The following is a 12963-nucleotide window of genomic DNA, read 5'->3' on the forward strand; positions in this document are numbered from 1 at the left end:
TTGTTTGAGTTCATTTATCTCGGTTATTCACATACCCCAGAATCACAACTAATTGGGAGAAAGAATGAGTACCTAGAAAGGACTAACTGGTATGTGTTAGCACATGAATGGAGCGCAGAAGTAGGGGCTAAGAATTTCTTCCTTCCTCCAGTAAAGGACATTTCAATTTAGCTACGGACAGATGGATTAAATAATAATTTCTAAAATCCCTTTCGTAATTTTTAACCACTGGAATAAATTCCTTAAAAAGGTGGAAGTGTAGGTATAGCAACAGTCATGAAATCTTCTCTGGAGGGAGGGAGCTACATGAAGCTCCCGTTCAGTCTATGTGGGATTGTCCTGTCACTCGTAGGCAAGTTTCTCTTTTCTTTTGGAATTGCGTTTGGTGCACGTTATTTCTTGCCCGTGTTCCTCCGATTTGAAGTCCATTACAGATGGTGGCTTTTCAGACTGGTTCTCTCTGTCTCTGTCAGGTTAGGTTTGTCAGCTCAGACAGACGTTTTTCTGCCCATTGATTGAAGATGCTACAGTCCTCCCACATGTGGTAGAGATGGGATGTTATTATTACGTAGTGTGTGTAATAAGAGCCTGTACATGTGGACACATGTGCTTTCCCCCTTTTCTCCCTCCCTCCCTCCCTCCCTGGTGCTCACATATGATGGCCTTTGGAAATGGCAGAGGTCTAAATGCAGGGTGGTCTCAATAGAAGGTAACCTTTCCTTGCTGGACACTTGTGTATGGAATTGGTACATACACAGTCTCTTTCGGAGCTAAAAAAACATCCGAGAATAAGCAACACTTTCTCCATGAAGCTGCATGCTGCAGCCTCCTTGTGCTGTGCATATAAAGTACCAGTCCTTCCCACCCCTTCTCCACATCATAAGCCAGTGTGGACATGGGGCTTTCAGAAACCCCCTAAAGCATGGACTGTATCTTTTGCTTGTCTTGCTCTGTAAGATTTGGATTCTACTCTGGTACATTCCCTCGACTGACTTACTCCTCAGCCACAAATTGTCTCTGTGGAAAAGTCAGACAGAAACAAACAGGTTTGGAAGAGACTGAAACAGCCCTTCCCCAATGAACACTGTCTTGTCAACTTCTTTCCCTAGCCTTCACCATTCAATCGCTGAATGTAAATATCAGAGGGATGGTGTCTGAAGTTGCACACTTTGGGGAATTTCCACATGTTTTTTGTCATTTGTGACTGTGTTCTGTTTATCAAACCACAATAAATGTTTCTCTCTCTTGCTTATTTTCTTGAAAACAGAGGTAATACACATCGAGTGTTACTTTTGCCCTCTATGAAGGGTCTTAGGTGTGGCTGACCTAACCACAGTTGGATCCTCATCTATATTATAATCAACTAATGAAAGCTTTGCTTTTAGTGGGCAGTAATTTGGGGGCCACATAGTAACAGAAATGACCACATATTGAGCGCCAGAAGGTATCAGTCTATATCAGCTCGTCCTATATCAGCTTGTCCTTTAATGCTCCCAGGTAAGCGGGCTGGCCCCAAATTTCACAGCTAGTAGGCCACAGAACCAGAATCCAGTCCTAAGATTTAACACCTACACTTGACATTGTTGGCCTCCCTGAGCTCCTCTTTCTGTGTGCAGCCGCTGTGCTTTCTGCTCCCCTTGAAGTGTCCACAGTTAAGCTAGTTCTCCTCTCTCCACTCCCACCTTTCCCTCAAAGATGATGAATAGGCTCTGCTTATGAGTACTGAAATATGGTTCAGGGCTGCGTTTTACTGCATAAAGCCCAGTCAAGTAATCCCCGCAAACTGGAAACACGATGCTATGGTGATTTATGTAGATGGGCCAAAGTAAGGAAAAGTATATGTAGTTATCTCTCCCAGGTTTATTCACGGAATCGAATGCGGAACAAAGGTGTTTTGTTCTTTCTGTGGCAGGAGCTGATAGCCAGCAAACACACTTAGCTAAACTCCAAGAAATGGAAGAGAACTGTGAATGCTTCATTCAGGCCCACGTAAACATAGGAAAAGGTGCGGTGGTATATAGAGTGCCGAGTTAAAAGGACATTCTAAAAGTAATGGGAAGAGGGAAGATACAATCTATGAGTCAGGCAATGGATGGACCTTAAGCCGAAGTGAAACACAGTCATCATAGAGACGAGATCTGGATACGGAGAAGAAAGTAATGGAAAAGTGTCAGGGACGGTGAAAGCAAATGAGAACTGAGGCGATTTGTTTATTAAACTAATATCAGTATCTCTTTGACAGAGTTGAATAACACTCGTCAGTGTCTTTTCTGTATGTTCTGAATTGGACGGCTGAAGAAATCCTGATTTTTGATTATTGAGTACCTAACAAGGTCACTTTCTTATAACAGAAGTGCAGCCGACTTGGGGGTACAAAAAAGAAACAAATGCTGGTTACCAAATAATGATCATATTGCTTTTCCTGTTGAGAGCAAAGGTTGGGGTCTCTCTCCTTGTAAAATAAACATTCGTCACTGCAAGATGGAAGGCCTGTCAAGTAATGAAGCCAAATGAGCCAAAGGCATACCGTGCCTTTTTCTTTTTCTTGTCTCCTTTTCTCTACTACTCATTCTAAATTCTAAAGTCTCTCTTTGTATTTTATGTTTTAGCCACGAGACCCAAACAACTTGCTGGGACCATCCCAAAATGACAGAACTCTACCAGTCTTTAGGTAAGGACATGGCCATGTTTCCTCCAGATGAAATGACAAATGACTCGTAGGATAAAGTAGTTGGTAGCGCGCAAGCCATTTGTTGTCTAAATACATCACTAGATTGTTTAAGGGGTGAAAACAGCGACACCTTTCTATTCAGAATTGACAGTCAGCTTTCTTTTTTTCCGAGGTTGCTTAAAAATAAGTTTTAGGATTGCACTGATTCCCGAAAATTCAGTATATCTGAGAGGGCCAAAAGGTCTTGCTAGTTTTCTTTTTTCCCTAAAAGGATGGAAAAAATACTTGTAATTGACGGCTATGCTTTCCCCCCAAAGAAAGAGAAGGGTTTCAGGTTGTTCTTATTGATTTCTTCCTTGTGAAACCAAGAAGGCACTTTTGCCAAGTTACGAATGCCGTGTAAAGGAATTTTCCGCAGTCACTCCAGTGATCCTAATTCCTAAGCCTGTCCGGTCATCAACATGCATGCTCGATGAAAGTCCACTCTATACCGTTTTCCATCCCTCGGGAATAACCTGAAATGAATTACCTCACATTGTAACTAGTTGTTGTTGTTTTAGTTAAAAAATCGTCATGCTGTCTCTACTACTAAACATTTTTTAAGTCCCTTTTTGAGAACGGACATATTTACAGACTGAAATGCGTAAGGTGAAAACTCTTTGGGTTTTAAGTTATGTGACAAAGCCCATGGGAGTCAGGGTGCTCAAACATAAATTTTGGATGTGTGTGTGTGTCCATGTATCTGTGTGTAGCTGCTGCTGCCTTTGTCTCATAGGTTCCCATTGGTTAATGAATTGCAGCTATAGAGACATTAAGGCATGGAGTAGGAGATATTCGCCCCCCCAGATTTTCCCCTGAACTCTTTCCAGCAAGGACCTACTGTACAGCACAGGGAGCGCTGCGCAGTATTCTGTAATAGCCTAAATGGGAAAAGAATTTGAACAAGAATAAATACATGTATATGTATAACCGAATCACTTTGCTGTACACCTGAAACTAACACAACATTATTATAAATGATAGAAGTGCCTTCTAGAAATCTGAAAAAATACAAAGCGTGAAAAAGAAAAGTCACTTATAATGCTACTAGCCAGAGATACCAATACATTTCAAGTAATATTATGTCAGCTCAGTCTAGCAGTAAGAGCGTGTGTGTGTGTACAGGCACGTATGTACACACACTCCCTTTTAAAAACTTAAGGAAAATCAGGATCAGCTCATCTTCAAGTGCTACATTTTCAGCCCCTGCACAATGTTTCTGGCTTTTATGCTGCACTGTTTAGACCACGGGTGGAAAGCTTGAATGCTTATATTTTGGCAAGTGGCAGAATGAGACTTCATCTGAAGTGGGCAGTGGCTGTGCTGGAGGAGCTGGTCGTCCTAGCCCAGTGCTCTCAAGACTTTGGATTTTTCAAGACAAACTAGAAATCTTCCAATAAAGAGCTCGTTGAAACTGGGCCTCCTGCTTATAACCTCTGGTTTACGTAGGCTCAGCCTACTTACAATTTTTTTCTACTCTAATCACAGTGATCTCTAGTTCTAATATTTTAATTTACTTTTATTTGAAAATTATAATTATTATAGAATCAGTACTTGTTCATATTTTTTAAAGTTAAACAATATAGACGAGCTAACAAAAAAGAAGTCATCTATAACCCACCTCTTAGTTAACTAATGTTTAACAATCTAGTAGGTATCCTCAAAAATTTCTTTCTATACATACATTTTTACCAAAGTTGGGTCGTTCTGTTTTATAATCAGCTTTTATTCACCTAAAGGTAATGTACCATGGCCATCTTTCCATTTCATTGCATTGTATTCTCTACCAGCTTACTTTTAATTACTCTGTAATGAGAAATCACAAACATGGTTGATAAAAAGCTAATTATGAACTCTCAATGAAGAGGTGTTTGCGCCTTCAGTAGGAGTTAAATATGCTTTTTATCGTCATATTTCTAAAGTTTTCTCAGTAGGTCGAACGCGGTGGTAAACTCAAAGCTGGTAATCTGGCATGATTTGTAACCTTGGGCAAATCACCCGACTTTGGAAGATAATGGAATTTTACAGTTGCAGGGAAATTTAGAGCTCATTTGTTAACAGACTTTTTCTTTGATGAAATCAACTTAATTGAGATCAGTTATATAGATTAAAATGCTGCCATCATAAATATGTGGTCAATTCCACCACCACCAGCCGCTCCCCCCGCCCCAACTTTGAAATTTTGGTTTTTGTTATCCTGGCAACAAACATCTTGGAAATGAACCGGGTGTTGACATTTGATTTTCAGCTTTCAAAACTTATATTTCCAATATTTTCATTACAATCACATATTACTTGGGCTAACTTTTATTCAAATAGTGACACATTACATTACATCTTCCATTTATTGAGAGTGTGCTGTGTGTGCTGCACGTGGAAACGTATGTGAGCAACCATCGTGCCTGGTAGATGTCATCAACAGCCTTCTTTCACAGGGCGGTGAAGTCAGGCGCAGAGAAACCCTTTGTCAGGGATACACAGCCATATGTATGGCTCTACACTGGGATCTACCCCAGATCTTCTGTTAGTGTTTGCACTTACCTCATTGATATTATTAATGTAGCAAAGTATGTCCGTGTAGATCACCACGCACCTGCTACAAATAGGTACAGATTGACAGTTTTACCTATGGATAGACAGTTATTTGAATGGTATTTCTGGAACAAACCATTACATTTCTAGAAATAGTATGGTGGATTCCTGGACAGTGGACACGCTTCCTTTCCCCTTGCGAGGCACACGTGGAATGATTGATTTAGTAGTTTGTTGTGTGTCTACATCCCTGAGATAACCTACGAGATTAAGTACCGCTAGTGCCCTTCCCACTCCCAAATTACAGTGTTTCGCAGTTGAAATATAAGCATAACATACTGAAAAGAAGCCTTTAATTTCTTTATCTTTATACATTGGCATATGCTTTTCCTCGCGAGCTATCCCTTTAGGTCCAAGCTGCTATTTTGAACTGGATGAGATGGTTGGAAGCCTTCAACTACACTTAGTTCGTGAGAGGTATCATGAAAGCAAAACTGGTCTGGTGTGGTCACAGTGTTAGACCATACCTCGGGCCCTCTCCTAATGGAAGCTGAACCTCTTGTCTGTGGTGACATGTTGAAAATATCAAGAAGTTGCTAATCCCCACCATACCGCCAACTCCAGGCAGAACTCTACTGTAGAAGCTACCGTGGCTCACAGCAGGCAAGAAATGTTACACATTCCTAAGTATGCCCACCTCTGAGGGGATTTCCATTCTCTAATTTGCCAAAACCCCCAGCCAGCCTATTTAGCACACTCTGTTTTCTGCCTTGCCCCCAAACGCGTTCACGTGATCCGCCCCCGACCCTTGGTCCAAACACCACAGTATTATAAGCCAGAGTCATTTGGTAAGGACTGAAAAAGTAGGACTTGAGTGTTAACTGATGGAAGGCTATGGTATTACTCGAAATGTTAATCTTAGATATCTCTACTTAGTAGAATTCTAGGTGATTTTCTTTCTTCCTTTCCTGACATTCTACAATGAGTTTGTATTATTTACAATTAGATACTTAGCAAAAGAAGTTTCTTCGTCAGTGCCCCCATCCCATTCCTTAGTGTCCCTACAGCTCTCATTCATCAACCAATGAGAACCTGTGACAGAAAAGCAGCAGTAGCCACACACACACGCATATGTACATCACGCATACGTATGCATATAAAAATGTATGCTTAAGTCCTGATTCCCATAAACTTTATCAGGTAGATTTGAACACAAGGAGATCATCTCATGCGTCGCTAGTCTCTAAATATGTCCATTCACAGAAAGCTGACTTTAAAAAAGTTAGCCTTGTCTTCTTTACCACTGAATTTTTTATTTAAAAAATGTAAAAGAACTCATTTCAGGTTATTCTCAACAGATCTAAAATGGCTTTTTGAGTGAGCTTTCATCAAACGTTAAAAATATTGTGTTTTCCCCATGAAATGAGGCTGTGTACCCACTCAAAAAATTCCAAGTTATGAAGGAAAAAATTGTTGGGCTCCCACACAAACACAAAACAAGGCATAGTAAAGAAATAATTTAAACATTTACAGACATGACCTGACAGTCATTAGGAATTGGAGCATTGGAAGGTCTCCAGAAAATTGTTTACGCAACATTAACCGTTTGGCAAAAGCACTGTCTTGTTTGCACAGAGAAGAAATCAATAAGAACAACTCGAAAAGAGTTTTCTTTCAGCATTTTTCTCTGACTACCCCCAATGTGGTGGGGTGAGTGGTATATTAAAAAATTTCCCGTATCTTTTTTTTTTTTTTTTTTTTTTGCGGTACACGGGCCTCTCACTGTCGTGGCCTCTCCCGTTGCGGAGCACAGGCTCCGGACGCGCAGGCTCAGCGGCCATGGCTCACGGGCCCAGCCGCTCCGCGGCATGTGGGATCTTCCCGGACTGGGGCTCGAACCCATATCCCCTGCGTCGGCAGGTGGACTCTCAACCACTGTGCCACCAGGGAAGCCCTCCCATATCTTTTTTTACGTGGCCTTATCCTTATCCTTAGAATGAGGGTATTGGACCAAAGTGTTGAAGAATTTTGTTTTTCTCTTGCTTTGGGAAGAGGTGGGGTAGGTTGTTTCCAAAACTTGCTGTGCTCATAATTTCCAAGAAGTACCTTTGGCTGATTCTGCAGACAAATGGATTTCTAAAAGTTTAATCATTCCTATTTTTTAAAATGCACATTCTTGGCAAACAAGCAACAGGGAGAAGATCCTGCCGCCCATCCCTGTCTTACAGGCCGAGTGAGACAGGCTGATATCAAGTAGGGAGGCTCTCTGGAAATATACCTGCTGGGCCATCTATTTGCTGTTGCGAAGGCATATTCTTCCTGATTTCTTAGAAGCAATCATACGTTCCATTCATGAGGTGAATTTCAGATTTCTGTTAGCATCTTTACAAATGGAATGGCAAGACTGTTGTTCCAGACGCTTATCTTGGTGATTTAAAACATAAAGCTCTTTAAGGCTCCAAAAGGCATTTTAAAAATCAGTAGATGTTAGGTAGTAATGTGCTCTGGAATTTATTTCGAAATACGAATATAACATTGATTTATATGGAGTGCCGTTATATGATAAAAAGCCTCTCATTTTCTCACAATCTACGTCTAGGTTCTTAAGTTCATCACTGAAATTTTAACATTAAAAAAAAAACCCATTCCCCCCCACACACATATAATATGTGCTGCTTAAAAATACTTTTAAAAAGTATCTCTTAGTCTCTCTTATTGTGAATACATTAATTATAAATACAATAAAATCTTTATGTGGTCCCCTCCCTGGCTTCTTTCTCCCCTGCGGTATGGGGTGTTCGCACGAGGGATACGAGCAGTACAGTGCAGGAATAGCAGTTTGCAGAGGAGACATAGGTTAAAAAAAATAGGCTAAGGTGAAGAGAAAATCATTAAGCTTCAGAAGGTGAACTGATTTCATTTCAAACCGTTTACTAAAATCTAGATGTGCTGGCGGATCTGACATTTCTTATCCCAATTTCCTTTTCCTTCTTTGAAGCCCTTTCACCACCAGCTTTTTTTTCTCTAGGGGTGTTGGTTCCCCTCTTTTCCTGCGAGTCTGGCATTCTCCAGAAGGATCTAGCCCCTCTTAGCTGTTGCCCAAATTCTGGAGCCCACTCTCCATGATGCTTACCCAAATGATGCAGACTCTCTAAGCTTTCAAAAATAGACTTATAAATGTTTTAGGAATTCTTAGGAAAAGTGGTCTTAAAAACCCTTGTGTTTTGAAGGCAGTCTGTCAGCACGTGGCCCCAAGCCTCGTGTCTGTTGCCTGAGAAGAGCTTCAGAATGTTCAAATGAGGGCTCAGCTCTAGGGTCTGATGGGTCTGAGGCTGGTGTGATTCTTAAGCAGTCCTAGTTGAGAGGACCATCAGTCAAGTCAAGAGGCTAAGAGCTTCTTCAGGATACATCGGTATTGTTATTAATAAATAATTGCAGCTGCTCAGATAGAGTTGGAAACACTGCCATACAAATCCTGTACCTCTTTCCTCAGTTTGCCAAGAGGAAGGGAGATAAGTTAGCTTATTCTCTCCCTCTTTTCATAGGCTTTCTACATTCCATTAAGTATTCCCTCCTGAGGATGCTCTACCGATTAGGAACTGCGGGACTCTGAATGACTCTGAATTCCTTCTGCGTGGGGAGCATGTCCTAATGCTTTTCTCAGCATATTTTGTAAACTCAACTGTTCTCAACCACGGGACTCGATGTTTAGCATATTCCTTCTCTTATCTCTAGTTCTTTAAGTATTGCCAAGTATTAAAACTTCTGCCTCTGGATTTTCTACTACCATAGGGCCTTGAACTGGAAAGAATACCTCAGTTCAGATCCCAGCTTGGGTGTGACCGTAAGCTGGACCCTTGCTTTCCCCGCAGTCTCAGGTTTCTGGCTTATCAGGTCGGGCAGCAACCTTCCATCTCTAAGTGTCTGGTTTTAGTTTAACTTCTGATGGGTTTGGCTTGGCCTCATGAATGCTGTGCCCCACACCCCAGTTTCCCTTTGTCCCCACCAGCCTGGAAGATAGGAATAATAAGATCATTGAGTGAGTCATTTTTGTGCTTTCATTTCTGTAGTACTTCACGGTGTGCAGAGAGCTTTCAGAAGTAACCGTATTTAATCTTTACACAGCTGTAAATTAGGTATATGGGTGGCATATGACCTGAATTTTCTGTCATTTTCAGATCTTCTGTCCTGCCATCCGTTTGAGTAGATTCCTGTTTTTGTTTTTGTTTTTGTTTTGCGGTACGCAGGCCTCTCACTGTTGTGGCCTCTCCCGTTGCGGAGCACAGGCTCCGGACGCGCAGGCCCAGCGGCCATGGCTCACGGGCCCAGCTGCTCCGCGCGGCATGTGGGATCTTCCCGGACCGGGGCACGAACCCGTGTCCCCTGCATCGGCAGGCGGACTCTCAACCACTGCGCCACCAGGGAAGCCATAGGCTCCTGTTTTTGATTTAGAAAATTATCCTATCATATGAGTGGATGGGGCAACTGTTTCCTCCTCCTTTCCGTTTGGACTTGAGCAGGCTGAGGCGCAAGACTTGCTTTGACTTATTCACGCTGACATATGGGTAGAAGATAAGGAACCAAGTCCAGAGCACACATTTTATGGCTCCTAGCTTGCTCTTCTCAGAGGAACATCCATTACTCGTAGCATGATTTATAAAACTGCTTTATCAGCATAATTAAGCTATGGAATCTCAAATGACATTCTTTATTCCCTAGCTGACAAAGTTAACACAGGAGATTTACTCAGATTTGCAAAACAGAAGGCATAAGACGTTAAAGCTGTTATAAATGTTCTTCCTTTATGTCTATCCTGCTTATAAAAGAGAAAAGAAAAATAATCTGTTCTTTTCACTTCAGTTAGCATCGATTGATTGTCCCCATTTGTAAAAGAGAAATGTAATCTTCGAATCAAAATTTATGGTGTTTTAACGGGATATTTTTTAATCATATTTTTCTTGTTCAAATAACTTGATTTAAAGCTTCTAATTGAAGAACATAAATAAATAGATGTTTCTGAATTGCATCTTGCAAAGCTTATTTCAGAAGGAAACTCAAAAGGATTCTCTTTCAGACTTAGACTGGTTTCCAAGTGAGAAGAGCTGCCATTTTTGGTAGTTTACTTGATCTAAATAAGAGGAGCGTTAGGTTACACCTGCAGCTGTGAGAAAAGTGCTGGATGTGTACAATTTTATGTAGCTGGGTCTGCAGAAGACAATTTTTGCACACGAAGTAAAGGCGTCTAAAGACGTGTCTGCTCTTTTTCAGACATTTCCAATATTTCTTTTTTAAGCACACAAGTCTGATTACCTCTGTACGTCTCTTGGGAGCTGCAGTTTTGCTGGAAAGAGATTTAGAACAGTTGGAACACTCACATAAAATAGATAGTGAGTTTTTGAAGTCCATACTCTCTACAGTAGTAATAAAGTGACCTAAAAATAATTCTGAAAGAGTCTCTTACGACACAGTGGATGAGTCATTAGCTTATTTATGAATTGGTGTTATTCTGTGAGAATGTTTCAGAATTTGCCATTCCACAAAGTCTTGATCCCTTGCACAACTTCAGGGAAGTCTTTGGGCCCCCTCGTAAATTGAAGCTTATGTAACTAGGACATACGTTATATATGAGTTTGCGTTTGTATGCACACATACCTGCATGCACATATATTTATATGTTTACATACATATTTTTTATCAAGCATTAATTTTGGTGGAAAGTGCTTCATTTTATATTTTGCTTTCTAGTTCTATAAAAAGGCTGTCGGTTTTAGAGCTTCTCCAACTGGTGAAGGACAGTTGTTTTTAAAACATCCAGTATGTCACGGACTTTGGGGTGGCCTTATCGAAACTGACTAGTGTACTCTCACATCACACATAACTCACCGCACAGGTTCAGCCGCACTTGACCTAGTCTGTACCTTGTTCCGTGAAATGGACCCACTGATTACGCATTTGGATGTCACGGCGATGTCAAGTTGCTACAGAAGTTGCTTAACACATTCCTAGTTTCTGTGTGTGTGGAAAACTGTACTTTGAGTAGCACTGTTCTAGAACATTTAATTTTTGAAAGTATAAATGTAAACTCAAATCAGGTGACCTTGGGAGAGGGTAATTAACTTAACTTACACCAAACAAGAACACCTGAAAGATGTTACTTATGGATTTCATATTTTGCCAGTTGAGTCAGGTTCGGGCAAAGGAGGGATCTGTATTCTTTCCCGTTTCATAGGCCTCCTTGGCAATTACTTCGGAGGCCAAAGTAACAGGACCACCACAATACAGGAAGGGGCCGGGTATGAAGTGGCAGGATCCCGGCTGCCTAATTTCATGCCTCCTCCACCCCTATAATTAAATGTAGTGTATAACATATCATAGTTTTCAAATACAAATTTGTTTTTATCTAGAACATAAAATGTGGCATGTGTACTCTTTATGTTGTGCGTTGAAGTCAATGGGGAACTGATTGATTATACTGTGACTTTGTGTCACTTTATGAGTTGAGGTTGGGAGGTAAAGTGACGTAGCAGCATAGTAGTTCATTGACTTTGAGGCTGGTGAGACTTGGATTTGAAATTCTGGCTTTGCCACCAGTTCTCTGTGGCCAAGACAAAGGCAGTAACAACTTTGCACCCCAGTTTTGTAATTTATCAAGTGGTTATGATGGTACTTACCTTGGGGAGTGTTGTGGGGATTAGAAATAATAGATGTAAAACTACAAAATGTCTGACATCGTAACTGTGCAAGGAATTATAATAACTATTGATGATGCAGCACTACTGTCATACCCCATGTCCCTCCTTATCCAAAAGAAAGAAACATGCACAGTAATTCAAGAGTGAAAAGAAAGGGGAAAGCCTGTGAAATAATGTGACATGCCCAGAAAAATGCCTGATACAGAGTAAACACCTAACAAACGGTGGTGGTACTATTATGGTAGGGAGGGGACAAGGGAATGGCTGCAGAGGTAAGGAGGGATGAGACCATAAAAAACGCATATGACATGTTGAAGGCTTTGATGCTAAGATTTTCGACTTGGGTGAAGTATCAATCAGGGTCCAGTCAGAAAATAGAAACCACTTTAGTTATTTCAGACAGAGGGGATTTGTGCCGGAAATTGGTTACCCAGTGATGGAAGAGCTAAGAAGCCAAACAGACGGCAGGGAGCCTCTGCTGTACCCAGGGCTGGAGGGACGGTGCCGAGAGGTAGTATCACCAGAGCCCCAGAAGCCGGAGCCATCATCTGGAGCTAGAACCAGTGGCCAGTTGGGACCACTGAGGGAGGGGTTAATGGGGCGGGAGATCCAGGGAGGGAACACACCTACTGCCAGAGCTTGTGCTGAAGACAGAGAGAGAAAGGGAGAAATAGCCTGGCCTCTCCTTCTTCCTGTCCTCTCCCTCAGTTCTTCTGCCAGGGACCACCATTGGCCATACTTACTTAGAAGCCAATTGTAAGGGAGCAGGAAAGTGGCATTCTCTGTAATAGAGGGCAGAGCAGGGGAACGCCAGAGAATGGCTCTGAGAACCAGCGAGCAAGTGGCTGAAGTGCAGGAGGCCTCAAGGACTGTGATGCAGTCAGCCATCTATGCCAATATGCAGGGAAGAGAAACACAAAGCCCTAAAAGCTTGCATAGGATTTTCTGAGTCTGAAGCAACTTAAATGAGGCACTAAAAGGGTCCACTGGGTTCAAAGGAAACTGACCTAAAAACAAGCAAAGAGGAGG

General features: G+C 41.6%; 1 protein-coding gene across 3 annotated transcripts in view; it reads left to right on the plus strand.

Moving 5' to 3' along the window:
- The window catches only part of DMD (dystrophin), a 2123521-nt gene that overhangs the window by 1973794 nt on the left and 136764 nt on the right, over positions 1-12963 (plus strand). For all 3 annotated transcript variants that reach the window (XM_060138437.1, XM_060138436.1, XM_060138438.1), the window contains one exon: positions 2610-2671. In XM_060138437.1, the coding sequence (XP_059994420.1) occupies positions 2610-2671 (62 nt within the window). The remainder of the gene's footprint in view (positions 1-2609; positions 2672-12963) is intronic.

Source organism: Lagenorhynchus albirostris, chromosome X, assembly GCF_949774975.1.
Source record: "Lagenorhynchus albirostris chromosome X, mLagAlb1.1, whole genome shotgun sequence".
Classification (NCBI taxonomy): Eukaryota; Metazoa; Chordata; class Mammalia; order Artiodactyla; family Delphinidae; genus Lagenorhynchus; species Lagenorhynchus albirostris.